Source organism: Dermacentor silvarum, unplaced genomic scaffold (genome assembly GCF_013339745.2).
Source record: "Dermacentor silvarum isolate Dsil-2018 unplaced genomic scaffold, BIME_Dsil_1.4 Seq1057, whole genome shotgun sequence".
NCBI classification, from domain to species: domain Eukaryota; kingdom Metazoa; phylum Arthropoda; class Arachnida; order Ixodida; family Ixodidae; genus Dermacentor; species Dermacentor silvarum.
In genome coordinates, this window is record NW_023605508.1 from 1,094 (window position 1) to 25,781 (window position 24,688).

General features: G+C 46.8%; 1 protein-coding gene across 1 annotated transcript; it reads right to left on the minus strand.

Moving 5' to 3' along the window:
* Window positions 1–3,793: 3,793 nt before the first annotated feature.
* LOC119434421 (uncharacterized) lies at window positions 3,794–22,635 on the minus strand. The gene is made up of 6 exons (XM_037701576.2): window positions 22,281–22,635; window positions 19,627–19,830; window positions 11,171–13,190; window positions 5,751–5,915; window positions 5,167–5,237; window positions 3,794–3,989 (listed from the first exon to the last, which is right to left on the minus strand). Exons 1-6 carry the CDS (start codon window positions 22,563–22,565, stop codon window positions 3,951–3,953), a joined length of 2,784 nt encoding a protein of 927 aa, XP_037557504.2. The 5' UTR covers window positions 22,566–22,635; the 3' UTR covers window positions 3,794–3,950.
* Between the last annotated feature and the right edge of the window lie 2,053 nt (window positions 22,636–24,688).

Consider the following 24,688-nt stretch of genomic DNA (forward strand, 5'->3'; position numbering starts at 1 on the left):
CTCAAATACATGTGCTTCTATGGAGTAACGGCGGGGAATAGAAAAACTTCGTTATATCCAGGAATTCGTTATAAGCAGGTTTAACTGTAGTAGTAGTAGTAGTAGTAGTAGTAGTAGTAGTAGTAGTAGTAGTAGTAAAACTTTTATTATATTCAGAAACCGGACGGGGTCCTACCCCAGTAACCCAGAAGGCATAGGGGTTGAAAAACGGAGTTTGTCCAGCAGGGTGGTGCCCCTATTCCAAGGCATCACTAGCACGGGCCATCCGCTCAGCTCATTGGATCAGTAGTAGCTGATCTTCTAGGGCAGGGCTAGACAACAGTGCCTCCCATTTGTTTCATGTGCTGTTTGTTTCGTGTTCTTCTCCGTGTTCTGCACACTCCCACGTGATGTGAATGAGCGTTGGTGCATGTGTTATGTCATGATACACTGACTTGCTCTACTCCTGTGATTCCTGCGACTACCACATGCAGGCGCGGCCAAGAGAAGTGTGTACAGCACTCAACTTTTTTTATGTGCAACGTCCTCACAGCCTTATTGCTAGGAGCACGAGCAAATTTTGCTCTGTGTCACGACGTCACAATGATGTGGACGATGTACCACTCAGAGACCAACTTTCGCGTCAAATCATAATATTGAAATGGGCAGAGATATAAGGTTAAATGGGACTGTGTTTACTATTCAGAAGATGTGGCCGGTACAACCAGTATGGCCAAACATTAGGCTAGCCCCACTACGTCGTCTTTGTCTTCTTGCTGGTGATCGTCGTCTTTGTCACTCTCATGGCACCGTGACATAACCCCTGGTGACGAAAGCGCCAACCCGGCGCCTGCTAGATGGTGGCTGCATGATATGGCTTGAGACGACCCACGTGGATGACGTCAGATGACAATGGGGAAGCTTCGGCTGGAGCTATTTCATAAGTGAGATCACTGAGTTGTCGGACGAACGGGGTAGGGGCCAGAGAACCGGGAGAGCAGTTTTTCCGATAGGCCCACACGCCGTGAAGGAGTCCAAAGGAGGACGAGGTCGCCGGCAGAGAACTGGACATCATGATGACGGTTGTCATAAAGAAACTTCTGTTTTACCTGCGACTCAGAAAGGCGACGGTGGGCAATCTGGCGTGCCTTGGCGGCTGCCCCGGCTATGGCATCGCTAGCATACTCGAACGGGCACTCGAGAGCAGTTGGCAAAGAGAGTGTCGAAAGGCTATGTCAGGTGACGCCCAAAGAGGAGATAGAAGGGGGAGTAGAGAGCAGTGTCGTGACGAGTTCTACACAAACATCACAAATGGGAGGGTGGCATCCCAGTCACGATGGTCTCAGGAGACATACATTCAGAAACATCTTATACTTACATCTGTAAGTGTTTGGTTCAACCATTCAGTGAGGCAGTTCATTTGAGGATGGTATGCGGTCGTTAACTTGTGTTTTGTGGAACAATGACGAAGTAACTTTTCGATAACCCTAGATAAAAAGTAGTGGCCCCTGTCTATGAGAAGCTGGCGGGGGGCTCCGTGGTGTAAGATGACGTCTTGGAGCAGGAAGTCTGCGACGTCGGTAGCGCAACTAGAATGGCTCGTGTAATGGTGTAGCGGGTTGAATAATCTGTTGCAATGGCAATATACTTATTTCCAGCTCTGGAAAACGAAGCTTCAGGGAGCGAGCGGGCGGCGCCGGCACACGGGTGCGCGCGGAGACCGTCGAAGGTGAGGGAGGAGGGCGGCAGGGAAGCGGATTTGGCCGCGTCAACTCCGCCGCTTCGGTGGCTCCCCTCGCCCTCCCTCTCAACCCCCTCGTAGCTCTCTCATCTTCGACTCCGTGCGCACATCTCCGTGCGCGCCCGCCGCCGTGCTGGCACCAGCTAATTTAACCGCCCCCTGAAGTTTCGTTTTCTGCCGTTATCGGGAAGCGAGCGTTTGCGGGCGTGGCAGTTTCGTTGGCCCGACTGTGCCTCCGCCGCTGCTTCCCTCTGCGCTGCTGCCGCAGCGTGCAAGGTCAACATGTGACTAGAAAATAGAGGAGAAGGGTTCACTGCCATTTTATCCGCGTGGCTGAGACGTCGGCACTAGTGTGTGCTAGAATACGGTTGTCTAGAACACTCTAGTCGGCACGTACACGCTTGTTCCGGCGCGATGCAGAAACGGCGACCTTGCAATTTGAGAGAGGGGGAAATTTCCGCCGCGGGTCCTTTTTTTTTCCCCCATTCCTTCGCGCGCGGCATTGAGGGGTCTCTCCTGAGCTTTTGCTCTATGGCGGTGTCGGAGCAATGCCGGTCGGAGGCGCCGCCGCGTTATTTGGCGCGCTGCTACGAGCATTGTCGGTGCGCGGTATGTTCGAAATAAGCGTGTTCGAATTAACGAGATTCGACTGTAGCTAAATTAAAGAGTCAGAGGTGAACTCACTCAGGCACATGTACGTAAAAAGCATTTATTTCTTGAAGCGCCACCGCTTCAAACTCTTCGCGCCCAGTCGCGGAGTCCGCGCTGTCCGGCGCCGCGCCTCCGCACCAAAAGAGGAGAGAAAGCGCGTGACTGCGCGCTGTTCTCTTTCGCGGCCGTCGGTGGGGCAGCGTTTATTCGTATCAACCGACGCGGGCTGAAAAATCGATTCGTAACAACCGTTCTCTAGCACGTTGCAAAGTAATGGGGCTCGGCCGGGACCACAGAAAAATTCGTATCATCCGGAAATTCGTATTAGCCGTGATCGTATCATCGAGCTTTTACTGTATACTTATTTCCAGCTCTGGAGGTAGGGAAAGGGCCCAACAGGCCAAGGCCAACACAATAAAACGGTTCGGTGGGTATATTAATTGGCTGGAGGGTTCCAGCCGAAAGCAAAGCAGGTTTCTTATGATGTTGGCACTGTTCACAAGCGAGCGACATAACATCGCACGGTACGGTAGAGTCCAGGCCACAAACATTGTCGCCGGACACGGTCGTATGTCCTGGAAACACCCAGGTGGCCAGCAGTGGGGACATCATGAAGTTGTGCGAGCAGAGTTGCCCATAAATGAGAGGGAATGACTATCAGCAGTTTGTGTCGTTCTGGGCACATATTTCGGCGGTATAAGATGCTGTTCCATAAGTCCCAGCTTCTCAGCTCTTCTTCATCTGTGTCATACCAGATGCAGGCTAGCCGCTAGAGGTAGAAGACAAGGTTTGCGAGCATCACTGTCGGGTCCCACAGTTGTGTGCAGCAACATGTTCGTATATGCCAAGGCACTCTTCAACACCAACGCTGTCGGTGCTTTCACCAGAGAAAGTGCCAGGGTAGCGTGGATGGATCAACACGACTGACGGTTGTGGCATCGCGGGTGCCGACACCGTGCTTGACCCAGCGGCCTGGTCGTCTGTCAGCATGGTAGGATGGCAGAGGACAAGCCCACTGCAGAGTTCTGTCTTGTGCAATACCCAGCACCTCCACCAAAAATGAAACAGGCAAACATATGACAAGCCATATAAGGTTAAATGGGACAGTGTGTACTATTTAGAAGATATGGCTGGTACAACCAGTATGGCCGAACGTTAAGCTAACCCCACTACGCTGTTTCTGTCGTCTTGTTGGTGATAGTCGTCTTTGCCGCTCTCGTGGCACTGTGACAATATCTCAAAAGCATTTGCTAACCTTCGTACTCACTAAGCGTGACACTTTTACACGCGAGCGGTGTGTGATACGTTTTAACAACTTCAATAATTGGTGTCAGAGCTCCTTCAAGCATTAAGAGGAAAGCTGGAAGGTTAATTAACCGGCGGTCTAGCACAAATGATCAATGCGTCCCAGTGCAGAGAGACGGACTCACTGGCTTGACTGAGGGAATGTGCCAGGTGCCAGAGTGAGTTGGGTAGGCGACCAAACACGCCCCGCACGTGGGGCAGCAGTCCATCGGAGAGCAGCTCTCGAAGTGCGGGTACCAGGAACTCAATCGCGAGACGGCCGCAGGCACTGCCTTCAGACAGGCACTGGTTCGGCACCACCACCAACAGCAGGCTGCAGAGAACACGCACAGCGCGAGGCCACCAGTTAGATCCATGGTTGCAAAACGTCCAGGATTTCACAGAACTGTCCCAGATTTAATCAAATCGTGGTCTTCAACTTTACCTTGTTCTATCTGCCCATCCCTGTTCTATTTGCCCATATTCAAGGCCAGCGATACATGAAGGCAAGTGCCATACTACAAAGCACAGGCACATTGTCCAATAAGTACTGCCACTTGAGAGAGCTGGTGTATATTGACACGTGTACTTGTTTATTTTTTTTCTCGGGGACTGCATTTCCCCTGCTAACAACTTAAAGTTATCGCTCAGCGCAAGATGTACCTGCATGATTTGGAACTTACTCGAAATTTATTGTTAATTCCATCTGTCAAGTTTGTTGTCACCGAACAATTGCGTAATATGATTGTATGTGCAATGCCAACTGTGTAGTACTTTCTGGAAAGCATGAGGGCACCAGCAATTACGCTGGAACCTTCAACGAGTGGTGCACAAAAGCTGGTGCACTTGACCTGCAGATCAGATTTTCAATGATCCTCGACTGTGCCTGCCGCTATTGCTGTGCTTGACTGTTGTTTTTCTAGACACAGGTTTGCCCAGTAAAGCGTTAATTTTGTGATTCACAGTTATCACTACTTTGTTCTTGACCGTCACTACAACGTGACAATATTATATAGTGCATAATAATCAGTAAACCAGAAGGCAGGACTAATTGCAAGAATGACATGCAACAAGCGCATAACTCTCGGCTGAAAGTTTGTATGGTTAAAGTGCAGTAAAACCTCACTAAGTTAAAGCGTAGCTGAAGTAAGTTAATTAATAAACATTGCTTCAACTGTTACTACCCACTGCTCGAGCTGACGGGTATTCTCTGTGTTTTGCAGTAATCGAGGCTGTGTAGTGACCTACGCTGCACACAACACTGTCTGATCTAGGCCCGAATCATGCTTGCTGAAACTATAATCTAAAAAGCTCCTCAGCAAATCTTGCATTGCAAGCAATTGCTATTACTCATCATCTTTCACAGCAGCACATTGCAATGATTCTTAAAGAATTTTGTAGAAATGTGGACCATATTCACAATAACCAGGCACAAACTATCAAGCAATTAGCCATTACACACCAGCTGAGACCAAAAAAAAAAAAGAGAGAAATTACAACAGGTCTTTTACCTGGGATTCTTTTTCTGTGTTGTAGCAGTCGAGGACCTGTCTTATAGACCTCATTGTGTTGTCCAAAAGACCTGGAACGGAAGTAGGCCCAAATGCCACAAATGTAGAGAAAGTACACCGACCGTGAAAAGTAAGGTATGTCAGTTGTTCAACATAAAGCCACAATAAGTATAACAACAGAGAAGAGCTGGGTGAGCACTGGACCTGCAAAAGTACTATACTACTTGTTGGAGGCGCTCTTCCAAACTTCTCGAGCTACTGTAGAGAGCGTCAGTGAGCTATCCATTTTTTTTTTTACTGTAAAAAAGCTATAGATTTGAAAAATAACAATCTGATATAATACAAAGTGTGACAGTGCAATTAACTGCCCCAAGCTGCTGGCACACATGCTATTAGCTTCTTTAGAAGAGCGATTTAAGGAAATGCTTAGTTCTAACCTTAATAGCATCTGCTCAATCCACTTGTACAATATTGCATTCACATTGCATTATCAGTGTTTAAATCTTAAAAAGGTATCTTGCACCAATAATGAATGAGTACCACTACCCAACAAGTCACTAAAGTTTTCAGTTGCTGCCGCTTACCCTTTCTCTGCTCAACAAGCTCTCGCTGGCTTCTGGACAAGGGTGACATACCCCACGATGGGGAGAGACCTTTGGGTGACAATGCAAACTCATGCGGAGCATGCTGGTCGTCCTGGCTGCCACCAAACAATAGTGTCATTTTCCTTGATGGCCGCTCCAGGGAACCTGCAATAGCCAAGGCAAGAGCTGCCTTAGTGTTTTGCAACAGGCACACCTGTTCCTAGAAACGTGCTCGAGGCAGCACACATTATAGTGCCGCATAGGTTACGCTGTGGCAGGAAAAGCAACTAGGTACATAAAGCTATCGCAGTTTATGTGTTCTCATGTTGATTTTGATCATGCAAGAGCACAATTTACTGTGTCCTAGGCCTCAGAAAGTAAGATTCCAATGTATCAAACTTCATTGTATACGGTGCAATGAGTGCAAAACTCAAAGCTAGAAAGCATGTGTCATCGCACAATTCCTGACAGCATGAAAAATCTTGGCCACGTGCATGTTTCCGCTATTCTACGAAGATGCCAATGAGAGTGACGGACTAGACCGACTAGGCTTTGCCACTTTGCCGACTACTTTAACACAGAAGTAGATGTGGAGACATCACACCTTAATGTGGAAGACGAAGTGACCGACAGGGTGACAGTAGGCGATGATCGAGACAATAATGAGCTTACTCATGCGCCCGCTTTGGTTATAGAGTCCTCGAACGTGTAGCAGTGGCGACTGTCAGATGCTGCGCGTGATTAGCAGTCCAGAGATTATGGACGGTATTCCTGGACGATCACTTTCGTGAGACTCAGAGGTGGATGCATCTGCATATACGGCCGCTAGTCTTTCTGGCTCTGTGCCGAGCTCGTTATCTTTGCACCTCCCCCCCCCCCTTCTGAGGCCACGACCGTTTGGTAAGAGCTTCAATGCATGACCACGTGCACTGCTCTGCAGACCGGCTTCCTGGCCCTATCAAGCTCTTTCAAGACTTGAGTAAAACACTAAAGAAATAAACATTGTCATCATCCTTGGTGTCGGCAAGGAAACTGCATATTATGCAAAGTGCTTGCTCCATCCGCCCTGGCCGAGATCGTGGGTGCACTACTGAGTCCTGCTACATGGCAAATAAACATGACATGCTTGTGCTACACAGTTTTGCCCTTCTTTTTGGGTAATTAGAAAATCTTCTTAATCCAACGACAATGTGCAGTCCGGCCGACTTCAACTTAACAAGATTTTGCTGTATTTGCTCCGATTCTAACACATCCCGGAATCGCTCGGTCAAGCCGCCGCCGCCGCCGGATGTTCGCTTAATGGGGCATATAGTGCTAATATAATAATTTATTTGCTTAATGTCCATCGTTATCATTTTCTGACAGCACTTTATCCTTGTGTATGATGAAACACAACTAGTCGTCTTCCGTACAGTCTATAGCACGTTTGATATTCCGCACTTATCAAATGACTCCGCAACACTCACAAATCAGATGGCAGCCCATGCCTAGACTAACCATTTCACTAGCTCGTCCTGCAACATACAATTAGGTATCTGGAACGCCAAGAACACGTCAGGCGACTTGTTGCTGCTAGCTTAAGATGTAAAATAACTTATTTCAATGTGCTTTCATAATCAGACTGAAAGCGATGTGTAGTCATCGTTATGCTATGCGCGAACTCATTCTGTCGCCATCCATGGCCGCCATATTGTGATGGCAATGGCCTTTGACATTGGCTAGGTTGGCTCCGACGGTAGGCTATTGCAAACATGGTTTTAGTTTCATATCGGATTGCACCGCCCAAGCAATATTCAAATGAATTTTCTAGGAAAAAAAAAAGAATGGGATGGGCTAGAGTCGGGTAAATACCGTAACAATTTATTGTAATACTATTTTCCTTTAATTTCTTCCTGACCAGGTCGAAAACAGGCATTTTCAATGGGAGATAACATATGCATACCTGCCAACCTAACAACATGAAACTTCGGGAGACCACCGCGGGGCAAGGGGGGGGGGTAACTTTTATTTTTAGTTCAGCAATTCGGAAATTATTGAGGCTGACATCGGAAAAAGGTGAAAGTGCCGGCTCACTAGTTTATTTTGAACTAATCTCTGTGTTGTTGTATTGTCAGAAACTCTCCAAGTAGGGTTGTGAAAGCGTCTGGACTCCTGGTGCTTGCAGTGGAGGGGGGCCCAACTTTATTTGTGAACGGACCTGGCAGTCGCAGACTTCGCAAGCTTCCAGAACTTGTCAGAATACGTCCGCTCAAAACAATGTCCAGATTGGTGACCCTTCACCATGAGGAGATCGCCAAGAGTCTTGTTGGAAAGCGAAGACTGGAATTCGGTTCTTGTCTTCTTAACCTTGCTAAAGATCCACTCACATTCAGCCTTGCTGTGTGGAATGGCAAGTAGTTGCAGTATCACCTTTGCCACTCTGCCAAACTTCACTCTTCCATCAATGCTAGTGATTCTTCCCATTTCTGATCACTGAACATCAATCCTCTCTTCATTTAAGATCTCTTTAGAAACATCATATGCCTGCAGCTCTGCAAATTCCACTTCCAGGGCATCCAAGGGCTCTTCTCTCGACTCGTTCTTCTCCTGGACAGAAGTTGCGGGAAGGACTCAATGAAGAAGCTGCTCAAAAACTTCAAATTGGAGACTTCTGCTTTCTTCAAGGCTTCATCTTCCAGTGGAGATTTGTGTAGTCACATGTAGTCATATGTACATGTAGCCATATTATGTAGTCATATGCCACAACAAAGTACTGCCGAACTGCAGAAAGAAGCTGCTCCTTGTCGCTGGTAGGCAGCCTCGCCACAACAGATGATGTGCACCTCCCAAGGACCTGATCTTCATTGGCTTTTTGGTTCTTTAGATCTTGGTAGGCAACCTCCAGTGGTGAAGCACATGCCTTCATGACAGAGGGATTGACAAACCTAGCCATAAGGTCCCTTCGGAGCTGCACCAAGAGGGACTGGAGTAGATGAACTTGAGATGACCAAGAGGGACTGGAGTAGATGAACTTGAAATGACTGGGATTGAAGTCGGCAGTTGACTTCTACAAAAACAGGGATCACAATCTTCAAGAAAAGGCCATACGCCAAGTTGATGTCAGAGGTCAGAAAATAGGACAGCCGTTCCTGACAGGTCAAGCTGGCATGTCCGGTAACCTCGGATGAAAGCTTCACTCTCTTTGCCAAGGTTGCATCCATCTTGCCTCTTGGCTCCTTCTGTTTTTGGCGATCTTGCTCGACTTCATCCCATTTGTCTTCTCCCAGAGCTGTAGCCCTCTTGGGGATCTGATACGACCCCAGAAAGGATGGACTCTGCTGGTTTTTTGGCTTTGTCTCGTTTAGAAAGAAGCTCACCAAGGGCTGCCACTGCTCCAGCACTCTGGTCAGGCACTTTCCCAGCGATAGCCACCGCGTCGGCACATGCTTCAAAATCTTCCGCACCTCTGTGTTGTGGATTTCTTGAAATTCGATAAGCCTGTCTTGTCACTTGGCGTTCTTCTCAAGGAAGTAGACGTCCACGAGCACCTCGTCAAATTTTGCAGGTAAGCAGGCGGCTCCTTTCTCGGCCACAAGATTGATGAGGTGACACAGGCAGCCAACTCTTATGAGCTTCTTTTAACACAGCTGCCACGCCGTTCATTTTCCCAATCATAACGTTGGCATCGTCGGCACAAAATGCAATGATGCAGTTTGCCATGGGTATATCACGCGACTTGAGTGCGTCTAGAACGAGGTTTCTAATCTTCTGCCCGGTGGCCTCTCCATGGAGTTCTTGGGAACAAAGCAATCGGCTTTCGACATGCCGCGATTCCTCAGCGTAGTAAGTTGCCACGATGGGACACATTTGCAAGGCGCTATCGTTGCTTCTATCCACAGCGATTGAGAAAGCACGGCGTTTCAGACTCCAGCATTAGAGCTTTCGGTGTCCACAGCCATTTCCCCGATGATGGCAGTTGCTTCTGTACGTCCGCATCCGTAGCGCTTCGCGTCGTTGCATTTCGGGAAGATTTTCTGAAATAACAGTCCCGCGTGATCACTCACACTTAGCGGCAGGTTGTGTTCGACAGGAAATCCCGTGAAGAGGTACTCTGCACGGATCACACTGACTGCACTTGTTTTGGAGGAAACTGCCGATGGTGCCCTGCACTTCTGCGGCACGAACATAGTTCTTACGCTTTTGTGAAGCGATGTTTATCTTGATGTCGGTCTTGCCGCCGTGCGAAACGCTCACATCACAGGCGCATGCTGTACAGAATCCATACTTGTCACCTTTTTGTGAATTGACAAAGCACGGAAACTCAGTCGTCTACGATTTCCGAAATACTTGCAAGTACTTCTTTTTGGCTTTTGAAAGTGCGATCGATCGTTCCAACTAAACTCAGGGAAACACAGAGTAGCTGGCACTCCGCACTTCACTCGACGACCTGACAAAGCCAAATGAAGCCTAGCGTGGCTAGCGCACCCACAATCACATAACGACTGGATTGCTAAAAATGCACGAGCCAGCCTGAAATTAGCCAATCCGGAAAATCCAATATGGCAGCGCCCGTCGATTGCTCGCGTTCGAGGTGGTGCTGGCGGCCGCTACCTTGATTCAAGGTGCATGCTGGTGCCTAACTGCTCCCGTGCTGCTTTCCCGCATGGTTATATTATAAGACGTTATAGGATTACAGCTATAGGGTGCAAAAAAAAAGAAGAAAAGAATTACAAAGGAAAAAAAAAAACCAAACGCTGTGCTATGGCAGCCCATTTCAGGAGATTTGAGGTCGCGTCCATACAATCGGAAGATGTAATCAAAATTCGGAAGGCTCCCGGACAATACGGGAGAGTGCTATGGCGGCCCATTTCAGGAGATTTGAGGTCGCATCCATACAATCGGAAGATGTAATCAAAATTCGGAAGACTCCCGGACAATACGGGAGAGTTGGCAGGTATGCATATGTTCGACGCATTCACTGTACCCTAATCGCACCCAAGATGAGCACTGCCACTGCTGGAGTCACCACTGCGGTTACCATTGGGTTCAGGCGCGTGCTTGATGACCAGCCCAAGTTTGAATTATCCCCCGAAGGCTAATTTCAGGATTTAAAAAATTGATGTATAGGGTTTTACGTGCCAAAACCACGATCTGATTATGAGGCACGCCGTAGTGGGGGACTCTGGAAATTTGGACCACCTGGGGTTCTTTAATGTGCACCTAAATCTAAGTACACGGATGCTTTCAGGATTGAAATAACTAAACTTTGGTGCCATAGAATTGCACAAGCACCAGAATGGGACTTTCGGTAGGGACCAAATTAAATGAAAAATTTAATTATACGGTGTCGAAGTAAAAGAAGTCTACTGTACTTGCAATTTCACTTCATGAAAGAGACACACATAAACTCAAAAAGCTTTGTCACAACATGTAGCACTGACCATAGTTCGTCGTGGGACTTGAGCCGCATGTGCACTTGCAGAAGGCTCCTCGCATGGGCCGTGTGTCGTTTGTGTGAACGTTGAGGTCCTCGCTGAAGCTCACTGCCTTCTTGGCACGACACGATGAGCAGGTAGCTGCCAGAGGTGCGGAGCGCCTCGCGTTCCGGCCTCCGACGCGCCGCCACGACCCCTCCGAGTTGGTCCGGGAGAGTGGTAATGAGGTGTCCCGTTGCAAGCCTCCACTGCAGGCCAGGTTTGGACAGGGTGGAAGCAGGCCATCCAGGTCGGGGAGGCCCTTGAGGAGCCTCCGGTAGTCCTGCAGCGAGTGGCGCCGATTGGGGAACTCGACTGAGCCGCCGGCGCCCGTGGAGATCCTGTCGATGTCCGCAGCAAGGGTGTCGCACTGGCTTCTCGGCCGGCTGTTGGCCTCGTCTGAGAGCTTGCGCAGGATTCCCCGCTGTTGCTGAGAGTCCGGCGCAGGATTCGAGGAAGGAGCAGCATGGCGGAAGTGGGACACCATGGCTTTAACTTCGGCGGGCAGCAACACGCTTAGCGAGTCCCAGTCCTGAATGTGACTCAGGTTGCGCCGGGAGAGGTCCTCGAAGTCGTTGCACGACTTGGGTCGCCGCCAGTGCGGTTCACTGCTGTGGGTTCGCCTGTGAAGCACGGGCGACTCGTTGGGTGGCACTTGTGCAGACGCCACAGCCCCATCGGCGGTTGCTTCTGACACACCGGGCTGCGGCATCTTGTGCTGCGTGGGACGTAGAACCAGGTCGGGCTTGTCCTCGGCGGCGGCCAGCTCCTTCAGAAAACTAAGATCTGGAAGGGAGTAATTTGGGTAGCAGACATAAATAGATCGCTTTGGCTCTGCCTCCTGCTTCGAGCCAACTTCTTGGGGGCGCAACGTCAAGTTGAAGCTTCGCTGTCCTGACATCGCTGCAGACGTGTCGTCAACAGTGTACAGCCAGTTTGAGTTCTCAGCCACAGCCCCCTCCACGCTGGTCTGAATGCCACGGTCCCGAATGTGCACCGGCACCTGTGTGCTCGAGTGCCTCATTCGAGCTATTGCCGTAGGCGGCTGTTTTCTCCTATTACCGCCGGCACTCAGGAGGAATGTCTGCCGGTGGATCTGATCCACAGAGTTCTGTCGGCTCACATAGCCACTTGAGAGGAGACTCGAAGAACGCGCGTTTCGGCCTTCTTCTCCGCTTCCGCTACTGTCCGACACCTTCCTCGTAGAACTGGATCCCGAGCCATCATTGCAGTTGAAGCGCTTGGTCTGCGTGCTGCGGCTGGACTGCCGATCATCCGACTCTGCTGCCATGGCATTGCTGTTCTTGTTCACCGTCGTGAAGACATTCTTTATCCTCTCCTTTCCCAGGGGACCACTGAGCAGTGCACCACCCTTGGCACAGCGCAATGAGGAGTTCACATCGTTGTTACGCCGCTCAACGACGCCTGCATTGTCGGAAGACGTGCCTCCACCACTGCTCAGCAGGTCGCGGCTGTCCTTCATTGTTTCATCCCCGCTGGACTCAAACGGTTCCTCTTCCTCATGGATCGGGCTCCTCGCGTTGGCAGGCTTCATGCGTGCCTGCGCCGCTTCCACGAGGCTATCCTCGAAGCACTGTGACGTCTCCTCCTCGCTCTCGGACGTGGCCATCCTCAACCGTTCATTGTCGTTGGCAGCCGTTAGTTCCACGTTGTTGTTATTGGCCTCCCTGCCCACAAGGTTGGTGCTGGCCCGCAGCACTTTCCGCACCAGCGGCTCCACAGGTTTTGGCGGCAGCGGTGGGTCTTCACTGCTGTCGCTCTTGGAATCCATAGACCCGCTGGAGTCCTCGCTGGACGACTGCAGTTGGTAGGCAGTGGCACCATCTCGGGGCGTGGTCACAGAATCAGAATTCTCAGAATGGCTGCTGGAGAGAGAACCTCCACTGCCAGCTTTGCTTCGCATGAAGAGGCGCAGCAGGGACACGGACCGAGCATCAGGTGGATCAATTGTACCATGTGTGGATGCCTGTCAACAAAGAAAAAAAAGCCCGTCATTTTTATGTTCATGGCACACAAAGTGCAGATCACTAGACTCTCGACAAACGAAGTGTGAACGCTGCTTTGAATACCTATCGTTCAGTGCCCCTCAAACCAAATTACTTTTTCAAAAAGTTGGAGGACGCCTAAGCTTCGCCTGGAACACAATAGAATTCAAAGATCCCTGAATGCTTGTCAGGCTTCCCAGCAACTACAGCTTTCTTTTTTCTCCACCTTCGCCTCAGTGCACTGCTGCAGTTTTTGCGCTCCCTACGCTGCCGAGGAGGCGAGCGCCATCTGGATGGTGTTTTTGCAAGTAACCTACCTGGGCGCTCCGCTGTTGGTATGGTAGAAATGCTGGAAAAGGGGCTTGTGTTCGAGTTTCCCCGCAACAGAATTATGTTTTCTCGTACATTCAAATTACAATTCGACGCTATGATGTCTGTAGGTTGTTGCTAAGTCGTACTTTACGATGTTTCTGACGAATTTAACTTTGAGAAATTCAATTTTTGTTCACTAATGCCTTGCGCCACGCAGAGGGCCTGCACGGTCGGGGTGGTTCGGGATGATTTTCTCAGCCACAGACACCACCGCGCCCACGCCGACACCGAGGCTGGATTTTCTGCAACACGGGGCCCTTAAACGCTATCGTGTTAAAATCTGCAGGCAAGAGTGACAAAAGCACTGTACTCCGTTTCATACATAGCAGGCAAGGCTGCAAAATCTACTGAAGTAGTGCAATTGTGGAAGTTTCACTTGGCATGTTTCCCACAGCATCTGTTTTCGATCTGCAATGTTTTCCAAGGAATAACTACTTCCTGTATAACAGCTACAAATTTCGTGCACAAGGTTACGTTGAATCAAGTAATAGATGTGCACCTCTGTGCTTCCACTAAGCAACAAGTTATGTTTTCGTTGAGCACAAATGGTGAACGTTATGGCCGCTGGTCACAGAAATGTGCCACCCAGCTCGTTTGGTAGTGAATAGGTTCAGAGCTGCGATGCCCTGCATGTAGTAATTATATTTTGCAACATTAGAGTACATGCTACATCGAATTATATGACACATACCTATATCTTTCTTTCATATGTGGGACACTATTTTGCAGTCACAAGTATGAGCAGTGACAGAAGTGAGATTTCAAAGCAATGCCTGCTATGTGTGAAACTGAGTAGTCTTGAGAACAATACCTACACTTTCTGAAATCTATGTGAGGTGAGGTGCAAGTACGACCACAACAAAAAGCAAAATCTGATAAGTGGAGGTGTGCAGTACTAAATATAGTAGGTTTCGAATCGAATCAAGGGAAAGAAAGCAGACTATCAAATCAAATATAGAATATCACAAAATTTAATAATTGGAAATGGTGTACAAGAAAAGACGGTGCTTCACATGCTCGGGAGTCTCCTAGCATTCAATAACAAGAATATAGCAAGCTATCAGTAACTTGGGTACACAGAAACCAAGATATACAGTACGGTCTACTCTTATTAAAGGGAGCTCCAAAATACAGTAGACTTCCACTAATTCAACTCCGGTTAATTTTATTTTTCGGTTAATTTGATGCCCATGCAGTTGCGCAGATTCTATTGGTCAAAACGTTTGTTATTTTGATCCTAAAATTCGCCTTCACTGTATAGTTCAAACTTGACCAGTCAGCACGCTTGTGCCTGACCCATTTGGTGACTCTCAATAGTGACCCCCTTAATGGCAGCATCCATGTTGGCAAAGCTTACGGGCAGTGAATGCGTTGAACAGGCGTGAAATTCACCTGTCAAAAACGCCTATTTCCGGCCTGCCCTAGAAAGGTTTTGCAAACAATAACGGCAGCTCACAATGTCTGATAATGGTATTTACCCGATTCTAATGCTAGCTTATCTCTTTTCGAAGAAAAGTGGGCCGAAAATTGTCTCAGCGGTGCAATCATACACAATGCCAAAACAGCTTTTGAGGCATTTGTATGCTTTATCGCATAACATGAAAGTTTTGCTGTGAAGCTGACTTTGAAAAACCTTGCAACGAAGCTGACTATAGACAAACTGGTCACAGTTGTGCAACTCATATTAAACCCTTGCCCATTTTTCTTGGTAGATAATTGAGTGCTTATTATATTTCTACTTTGTTTAGGAGCTTTTAGGAGTTTAGGACTGTCATTTTTACGTTAGTTTTCTACTTTTGACACATAGAAAGTGGGCACCCGTTTGGTTCGGGAGCATGTTAGAATTGGGAAAATACTGCCAAATGAATCAGCAGTGTGTTTTAGCATTATTTCTGCATCTTCTTTATTTCGACTCAGCTGATAATTACATCAATTTCGTCAGTCCCGTCAGGGTTGAATTAACAGAAGTCAACTGTAGTATACCCGCACTTATTACAGATCAATCTAGTATAGGAAGGTCTGGAAAATGCTATCTTTTTATCAATAGAATGTTTAATAGAATCAAGTGCTTTTTCCCCTCTGAAGCTAAAGGATTATAGACATTGTGTTCCAATGAATGCCAATGAGGTTCTCAGTTTAAGCGGACCTGTGTTTTATGTGAACCTGTTAACGCATAGAAAGTTCTGCGTTTCAGTTTTCCTCAAAAATACCGAACAGCTTTCCCATTTTTGAGTTATCATAAGGCCAATCAGCACGACAGATGAAATTGCGCACCGCGTATCATGTGACTCAATCACCATTCCGCGCGTAGCCTTCGTTGGCGCTGTGCTATTTGACTGCACGAGGTTGGTGCCGGCAGTAAAGGTGCATTTTTATTGTCAGGTTCGATGTGCCACCTCTCAAATTTTGAAATCAGGTGGATTACAGCAAGTTTGTGCGATGCAGCACACACGACATGCGGCACTGCGCAGGTCTCTACACCGAATACAGTGGAACCTCGTTGATACGATTCTGCGTAATATGTTTTTCGGGATGATACATTCCCCCCCCCCCCCGATAATATGATTTGTTTGGATAATATGTTGGATGATACGATTTTCGGATGATACACTTTATTTTCCGGTTCTCATGAAGATCGTATAAACGAGATTCCACTGTATTCGAAAAATCTAAATATTTGATTGGCAAATCAAATTTTTCGGACACTGACTATTCGATTCAATTTGCTGATATTCGAGCACTTGCAGGTCCCTACAAACGAGATAACATTCTTGCAGTGTCACAAAAGCGCGCTAAATGAAAGCGTGCGCCGCGTGGCAAGCAAGACAGCGAAAGAGCACATCGGCCACGTGGCAGCTTGGACAGAGGGAGAGCGCGCATACACCACAGACAGCCGACACGATCAACAGAGTCTTGAAGCTTCAAGAAAATATGCGAAGGTTACGGCATAGAGAGAGAGGAGAGAGGGCACGCGCTGAAACACCCTCTCAAGCCCCGATACGCAGTGAGCCGAGAGAGAGTGAGTGAGGGCGACAGCCCGAGCATTCGCCTATGGATGAGTCACCACCCTTCTTGAAGAGTCTTCAGAGCCGGGCCGAAAACACAAGAAATGTCTAGAAGATTCCCAAGCTTTGTTCATGCTACGAGATCACGACTCCATCAGAAGATTTGAGAAGCGCTGGCAAAGGCAATAAAAGCGCCGTGTGGGAATCAATAGGGGGATCAGACCGCACCGGTGAAGAGGTGACATGAAGACTGACCGTCTGCGGAAGAAGGGGATTCCCCAGCAAGCTAGTCGAAGAGTTCCTCGAGGGTCTGCATTTCCGGAAGCAGTTCCTTTGAGATTTCCCTCCAGCTATGCCGAGATTGTCTGGCTCAAGACAAGCATGGGTGAATACGAGTGGACACTTTGTGTTCCTATTTATTCTGTATTGCAAGTGTTGAACTCTTAGTGCTTGTCGTTAATTATTTTCCCGTGTTTTGTTAACACCCATCTAAATTGTATTGTGATGTGTCTAGTCGAAGAGTGCATGTGTGTATGTAACTGCCTTCTATGAAGAATATATTTTGTTGTGTTTTGACAACTCTGGGCTCTGACTCGGTCTTTGGACCACAACCGGCGTTTGTTGGCACACCAGAGGGCCCCTTATTAATTGTCCTTGGTTTCGTAGGGTTATTTTCGGAAGCTGATAAGTCAGCTTTGGAATTTGGCCCGGCGTTGGCGCCTCGCTCACAGGGTGTTCTCTAAACGATTGATAGCCAACTCTGGTTAAAAGCATTAATGTAACAAGTAAACACAGCTTGCACTGAGAGTGGACAGTGATTCAATAGACACATCACAGAATTACTACACATTATGAAAATTGCTGCCAGGCTTTTCTCAAGAATGCATGGTTAAATGTAATGACAATTGTGCAACCTAGACAGATATAAATTAGCACATGACGTTATGAGAATTGCTACAGGGGCTCTTCTCCAGAAGGCCATGACTCCAGAATGCCATGTAATGGCATCCATGCAGTGCAGGCAGATATCTGAAGACATAAAACCATATTTGGAACAAGTAAACTTTAGTGATGTAATAAGAAATCTTCATGCACACCCACCACGCACAATGGGGCATGTCATTACTAGAGGCCGGATCTTTAGGCATTAAAAAAGCGCGTTTTAGGTGCCAAAAATAGGCAGGCAAACCAGCGTTTTAGGCCTCCAACGTCGTAAATATAGGCACAATAAATTTTTACATAAAAGCAAATAATTTCAAACAAAGACATGCGCGACCTGTATCTACGACAGGAAAGCAAGAAATGTTATTGTTTATGATGGCACAAAGGCGCCAACAGTTGAACATAGCCGTGCAATTGTCCCACAATACTGCTGGACTAATGACCATCATTTGTCGTAATTCAACAAGCACACTGCTCATATTCATGTTCAACGGCCACTGTACTCGAGCGTTGCATAAAGTGAAACAAGCATGAAAAAGAATACTTGAAAGCTGGGAATACTGATTAAAAAAGCGTTACTTTATGTCTGCCTGACGCAATTAAGTTAAGACACAACAAAAACAGACAAATAATAAATGCAAGAGAGACTACAATTCATTAAGAAATTAACATGTTCTTACATGAGGACTGTTAGGTACAACTCTGGCAGTTTTCTTATATACAATGACATTATCGGAATTGTACAGGCAAAACGCCCCAACACTGCCAAATACACTTCCGCCCATTTGAAGTGCACGTGTTTGAAGAAATCTGCTTGGAGAGCACGCGGAATGTAGTCTAAGAATCACTGTGAAGATTGTGGAAACAATAGCAAACTACCACCACCTCCAAATTTTTGGATTAAAAATTGTTCCTCTTGTCACTGAGAATGATCTACGCTGAGAAGGAACGCTCGACGGCAGTGAACACCTTAAAAAGTAAATTACAAACAAAACAAAAGCCACGTGCACATCACATTTTTCTTTCTTCTTTTGCTCTTTACTCTCCTTTCCCCTGATGGCTCTCCGCAGTTTCGCATTCGCCAACCGCGGCGCGTCCCATTTCCTGCTGCTAGGGGTTGTTTTCTGAAAGTTGGTTGAACTCACTAGGATGAACCCCATAGAGTTTTGAACAGTCAGTGCTGCCCGGTAACATGAATAATGGTCTCTAACTGCACTCGAAAGCGAAACTTGAGGCTAAATAGTGTTCATATAGACGCCGATATTTAAAATAGGCATTTATAGGCATTTATAGGAATTTAGGCACAAACACCAAAATAGGCATTTATAGGCACTATTAAAACACTATAAAAGCCCTTCTTAACCTCTAATTCATGCTCATATATCAAAGTGGGGCGATAGGAATGCAAGGAACAAAAAAGGCATTTGCCTAAAATCCGGTCTCTAGTCATTACGCATACAGTCAAGCAGAATTTTTTACTTCTCAGAAAGTACAATAGCATGGACGCACATCACACCATCACACGGCAATGCCTGCAACTGCAGTTCTAGCCTAGTGCAACACTTGATACACTGAATCCCCACCTGCATGCAAACCAACAACAACATGGCATCACTTGTGATACCATCACAACTGACTGCATCTGCCAACATGTCCACCACCCCCAGTGTCCTCAGCAAGTGGCTCGCTCTGATGGATTTCATCCACAAAGAGAAATCCACTAAGTCTGCCGATGCAGGCATAAAATTTAAGGGGCCCTCTAACATTTTCTTAAGGAACCCATATTTGCTCTAGATCTGTTCTGAGCACGTTGAGAAGTAAGAGCAAAATGAATTATGATTTAACGCAAAACCAAACTGGATGCAGAAACTTCAACATAGTGTGTTTACTCGTGTAAGGTCCCCAACCCCACATTGCTTGGGCTGTGGGCATGTATGCCAGCAATCAGGTGAAAAAGTTAGTGAAATGATGCTAGCAGCACATCCTTCACTATCATGCGTACCTGCTCAGCAGGTACACATGATAGCGTGTGTTGTTTATCCATGCCCTGTTGTGTGCTGTAACATTTAAGATCATGGTAATGCTTTTCCCACTCTACCTGCAGCGTGTAAAGCGGCAGGCAGCTGCCGGCCACGTCCATGCGTCCCGCCACGGCTGCCGACCGTCGAAGAAGGTTGGGGAGGCTCTGGCACTTCCCTGCATCCGAATCCGGCTTGAGCCGGACACCCGACGACCTTAGCCTATGCCAGGTGGTGAAGGACAGCTCGGACCGTGCCATGGACCCAGGACCACCACTCGCCGGCTGCACACGCCCAACACAAAACAGACACAAACATTTCAGTCACCCACAGCAGACACCCATATCATCATGGCTTTTGCTGTATAGAGCAACAGCTTGACAACAGGAATTTCAAAAAAGCTTGCAGGCTTGCAAAAAAAAAAAAAAAAAGTTTTTGAACCATCTGGTTACTAAGTTGTGCTGTGTAACTGAAGGATATCACAGAAAATGTAGGAGCATTTCCGTACTAGGCACAGGCCAAGAGTCCTCAAGAGATACCCTATTCTGAAACACATGGAACTCATTTACAACTTCACACGTGACTTCACAGCTGTGTGGAGCGATGAGAAATCTTACCCAAAGGCAAAAGTTCACTTAACCTAGAATGTGTATTTCTTAAACTTTTGGTGTGGGTAATATGCGCTAAAATATGTTACTACTCTTCATGAATGGTGCATGACATATTTTAACACTATTCGAAAGAATGGCATACAACACTACTCGATTATTACCATCCTCACTTCAAGCACGCTTTTACAGTTACGCCATTTTATTTAATGCTCTCAGGCCTAGAATTAACACAAAATGTGCACAAAGATGACCTATTGTACACATATTTTTAGCACTGAGAACAGAACAAGACAGCAAACCGACAAGATGGGCACTGGGTAGGTGTGTTCGAAGCTTTTGAACAACAAATCGAATAATGTCCTGTTCGATTTGGTCTACGAATTGAATACTCGCTATTCATAAATACGAATATCTTTTGAATAAATATAGAATATTTTGACGAGTCAACTTAGCGCAAGGAAATATAAGATTCGAGCAAAAGTACGATAAATTTGATCCTTGCGGGCATAGCAGTACAAGTATAAAACGCGAGAGCTTACGTAGTGGAGTAGGCCACGTCGCTCAGGAAGTCAGACTTTAATGGCTATAAAGCAATCATTTGCATTCTCACATTTGCATTCTCCGAGGAATCTTGGGCCTGCAACCAAATCACTTATATTTGTTCCTAATGTCTCAATTGTGCTTTTAATAAAGAACGCTCCATAACATGCAATGTAACGACAGAAACTTGCTGACATTACGAATAATGGGATGTGAACATTGTTTTATATTAATTGTGAAAACCGCTGTTCATTATTCAAAAACTATTTGAGATGCATTTAATATTCGGTTCACTTCTGGCCCTATTAGATTTCTATTTGATTTGGTCTCAAAAATCACTATTTACACACTCCTAGCCCTGGGTCTTGTGGTCCTATACTGCACAGCACCTCCTGTCTGCTTCGTCGTTTCTGTCTTTTAGAGGGACTGTCTACCAATTTTCAAGGACTTCCTATTTTGTAGCGCAATAGAAAGCCCACCATTCAAACCTAAACATGCAGTTATTTGTTCCTTATGAATGCGAGTAGAAACACGTTTTCTATCTGCATAGTCTTTTCTTAAAACTGTGTATGGACACCCGCAACACTGATTACTGAAACGCCATGGCAATGCAACGCCGGTAAAAGTGAGAAAATGTAAATTCACTGGGTTTCAGCAGAAATGGCTACGTTGTGACGTTATGACCCTAATAGCCGTCCTCAGCCCGTAATCGGTTGCATAAGTCATTAGTATTTTTGTCTTTAGTTTTTTGCTTAGTCACCTAAAATCTTGTGTGTTTCCTATAGGCACAGTCTGTACGTGTAATTGGTGTGTTTCAGTTGGTGCTGCTGTCGAAATCCAAAGCCTATTGTGCAACGGTCTAGCAAGGACACTGCTGCGATAAGGTATGCCTACACTGGTGTTGTGACGACGCCGGCACGCCTTAAAAGCACACAAAGGTTTCAACGTGCTGAATACGACAGCAACCCTCACACTACTACCACAATGCGACTCGCACTGATGATGTCACCATGTCAAGAGGACACACTTGAGGACCTACTGATGCACCACTCTGTTCATCTGCATGAAGGCAGCGCTACTTTTTAACATGTGCTAATGGAAATGAGAAAGAAATTACTTTATGATGCAACGAAAAGTTAGCAGAAGCACCTAAAATACAACTTTAAGCAATACGTCTATGTATTTAAGCAATATAACTCTCCCTGCAAGGTCATGTGACGTACATAGTTCAGCTTACACCGTATCACTCTCGAGCAACGCCACATGTCATTTTTGCACCGCTTTTAGAACCAAGTTAAATACATAATTCCTTGTTTACGGAATAAAAGAATGCTCGTTCCCGTCAACATGAAACACGATCTTCTAATCCCCACCACAACCCAAGGACATGTCCTAATGGTAGACGGTTTCTTTAACACAGCAAATAAAGCACAATTCAAGCAAACCAACTAGCTGCAGGAGCATGCTGAACAAAGCTGGTTGGTGAATGTTGAAGCGAATCGAACAGTGCAAAAGAGGAGACGTTGTTTGCACTGTACGTCCCCCGTTCCCTTCAACCAACTAATTGAACTTTCTGGACCCACCGCAGCACTCGCAGCACTGCTGCTGTGGTGGCTCTGCTGGTCCGAGGGCACGCTGCCTTCCGATAGGTCGTCCGAGAAGTGTGTCCCACTCTGCTGGAAGGCAATCGTGTAGTTGTCCTTGTTGGCCTGGCACGTCAGCACAAGGTCATGCTCCTCAAACGAGCTGCAGTCCAGGCTGTCCGTGGAAAGGGCTCCCCCATTGCCCGCACCAACCCGCCCTCCCGTCAGCGGGGGTCCACACTCCTTGACGGGCGAGAAGAGTGGCTCGTCCCGACAGATGGACATCTCACCAGAATCTTCCTCCTGTCCTGAGCTGCTCTCTGTTTTTGCGCTGAAGTAAAGAAAAGAATGTCATTGGTAGTCCGTACAGCACACCAGTTCATTCACTCGTGCCAGCCTGCATGCGTTACTGATGTTGGCAACCCCTTATTTCATTGTTTTTACAAATAGTTGATGAACAAGGGATGTTTCAGCCCAGAGCCAATGTTTCAACTAGGGCATTTGTCTTCAAAAACAAGTCCCCTCATCAAGAACGTTGGCTCCAAGCTTGGACCTTTCTTCCTTGCCTGCTGTTGATTAAATTGTGTCCATCTTCCTGTGAAACTCTATGTTGTATTTGATCTCTTTTTTGCTGGGTGTCCATAAGATCAGGTCAAGATTCATTTTAACAGGCAAGCCTGAGAGGAGCAACCACCAAGCACTATCACAAGACTCCACGGTGGCCCTCTGTGTCTTCTGAAAGTGGTTAATGTTTTTCAACTTACTTCAGCCGCAAGGAAACGAATGAAAAGCACAAAACAAATGTTTCATGGAAAAATTCCAATGTGTAGCTGCGCTTCACTACACTTGGGTGCTACTGTGAGCACTGGCACAGCTTATGAGGGTTGATTTGAGTTTTCAATACTTAATAGCCATAAGATTTCATTTAGAGACCTAGCTTCCAGCAATAATACGGCCACAGGAGATACTTCAAAAAAACTACAACTGCAATTTTCCGTCGAAATCTTGTTATACACTCTTTCGTTTTTTTTTATTAAGGTTTCAATGCATACCTGCAACAATGCCCGCAAGAAGTCTATGTTAAAGGCTGATGCTGAACATGAACGCATTTTGCAGATCTGTTCGTGTTATTAGATGCTCAGCTTAATTCTTTCAGGCACGGTGGTCAGCAACGCTGACCACCGTGCCATTTATTTTTTGCATTTATTTTTGCAGTGCCACCTAGTTGTTTAGCCAGCAAACAAGTGTTTACTTTTCCCCTTTAATCTTTTAGGAAAATGCATCAGATGGCACTAGTTGTCTAGGAAGCAATTTTTATTGTCAAGCAACAGCTTTAAAGCGAACATGCTGTTTCCCACACTGAACCCTGAAAGTTTCTATGGCCGCAAAGGTATGCGAACTTACACGGAACCTTTTTCGGATGTAACAGGTAGCGCAGGCGTATATCCTACTGGCTGAATTGGCAAAAATACGATGTGGGTCAACTTGACACTTCATCACGATTTTTATTATCGTGGTCACCTACACTGACCAGCATGCATGAAAGGGGTTGCAGGTGGGGTCCCAGATTGTACAAGCGAAATTCAACATAAAATTAAATTTCACGTTCAAAACAATTTTTTTCATATATTATACAAAATTTATTCTTTTTTTGGTAACATGTCGGTGATTAAAAAAAAGTTATTTTCAAAGTGGAAAGCGCAAAGTATGCAGTTGCCTCACAAAGGACCACAGGATAAATATGTTCTATGCAGAGACCCTTCTGGCATGGTAGTCAGCAGCACTGACCACCTCATGGGAACCTTATAACAAGTACTAAATTTTTTTTTATGTGTGCAATATGCTTTCTGTAACCTGTTCTCACAATTCCTGCATTAAAATTGACGATTTACAACAAAGCCAATTTTTGTGCCTTAATGAGTTTCAATGGAAGTTCACTGAATGCATGGAAATTACCTAAATGAAGATTTTATAACTTTGTAGCTTTTACAAAGTTTATCTTAAGAAAGTTCGGCTAAAATATTTATTCTAACATTATTTCTAACAATTAGTTGCATCCGAGGCAAGCTAAGCACGAATGTGACGTTGTTGTGCCATAGCACCTGCCATCATCGCCACCCGTCCCTCTGGGTCCTGCCGACTAGTCGCCAACGGGACGTGGCGACACAATGCGACGCGGGTGCCTCAGCAACCGCCCCGTCTTGATCCGGTCAACGAGTCGCCAAGGGGACGCGACGACACAATACGGCGCGGGGGGGACCTCGGCAACTGCCCCGTCTGTGTCCTGCCGACGTGCAAGCAGCCCCGGCCATCATCGCCACCTCGGGGTCCTGTCGACGAGTCGCCAGGGGGACGCGACGACACAATGCGACGCGAGTGACGTCAGCAACCGTCCCCTCTTCCTCCTG

Bases quoted from the DNA above. Each gene is read 5' to 3' on its own strand.
- LOC119434421 (XM_037701576.2), bottom strand. From the start codon at position 22,565: ATGTCCATCTGTCGGGACGAGCCACTCTTCTCGCCCGTCAAGGAGTGT. The intron at 5,916-11,170 runs GTCAGTGCTACA...TGGCTATTGCAG, and splicing joins AAGTCCCACGACGAACTATG to GTTCCCTGGAGCGGCCATCA. The intron at 3,990-5,166 runs GTAAAAGACCTG...TGTTCTCTGCAG, and splicing joins ACACAGAAAAAGAATCCCAG to CCTGCTGTTGGTGGTGGTGC.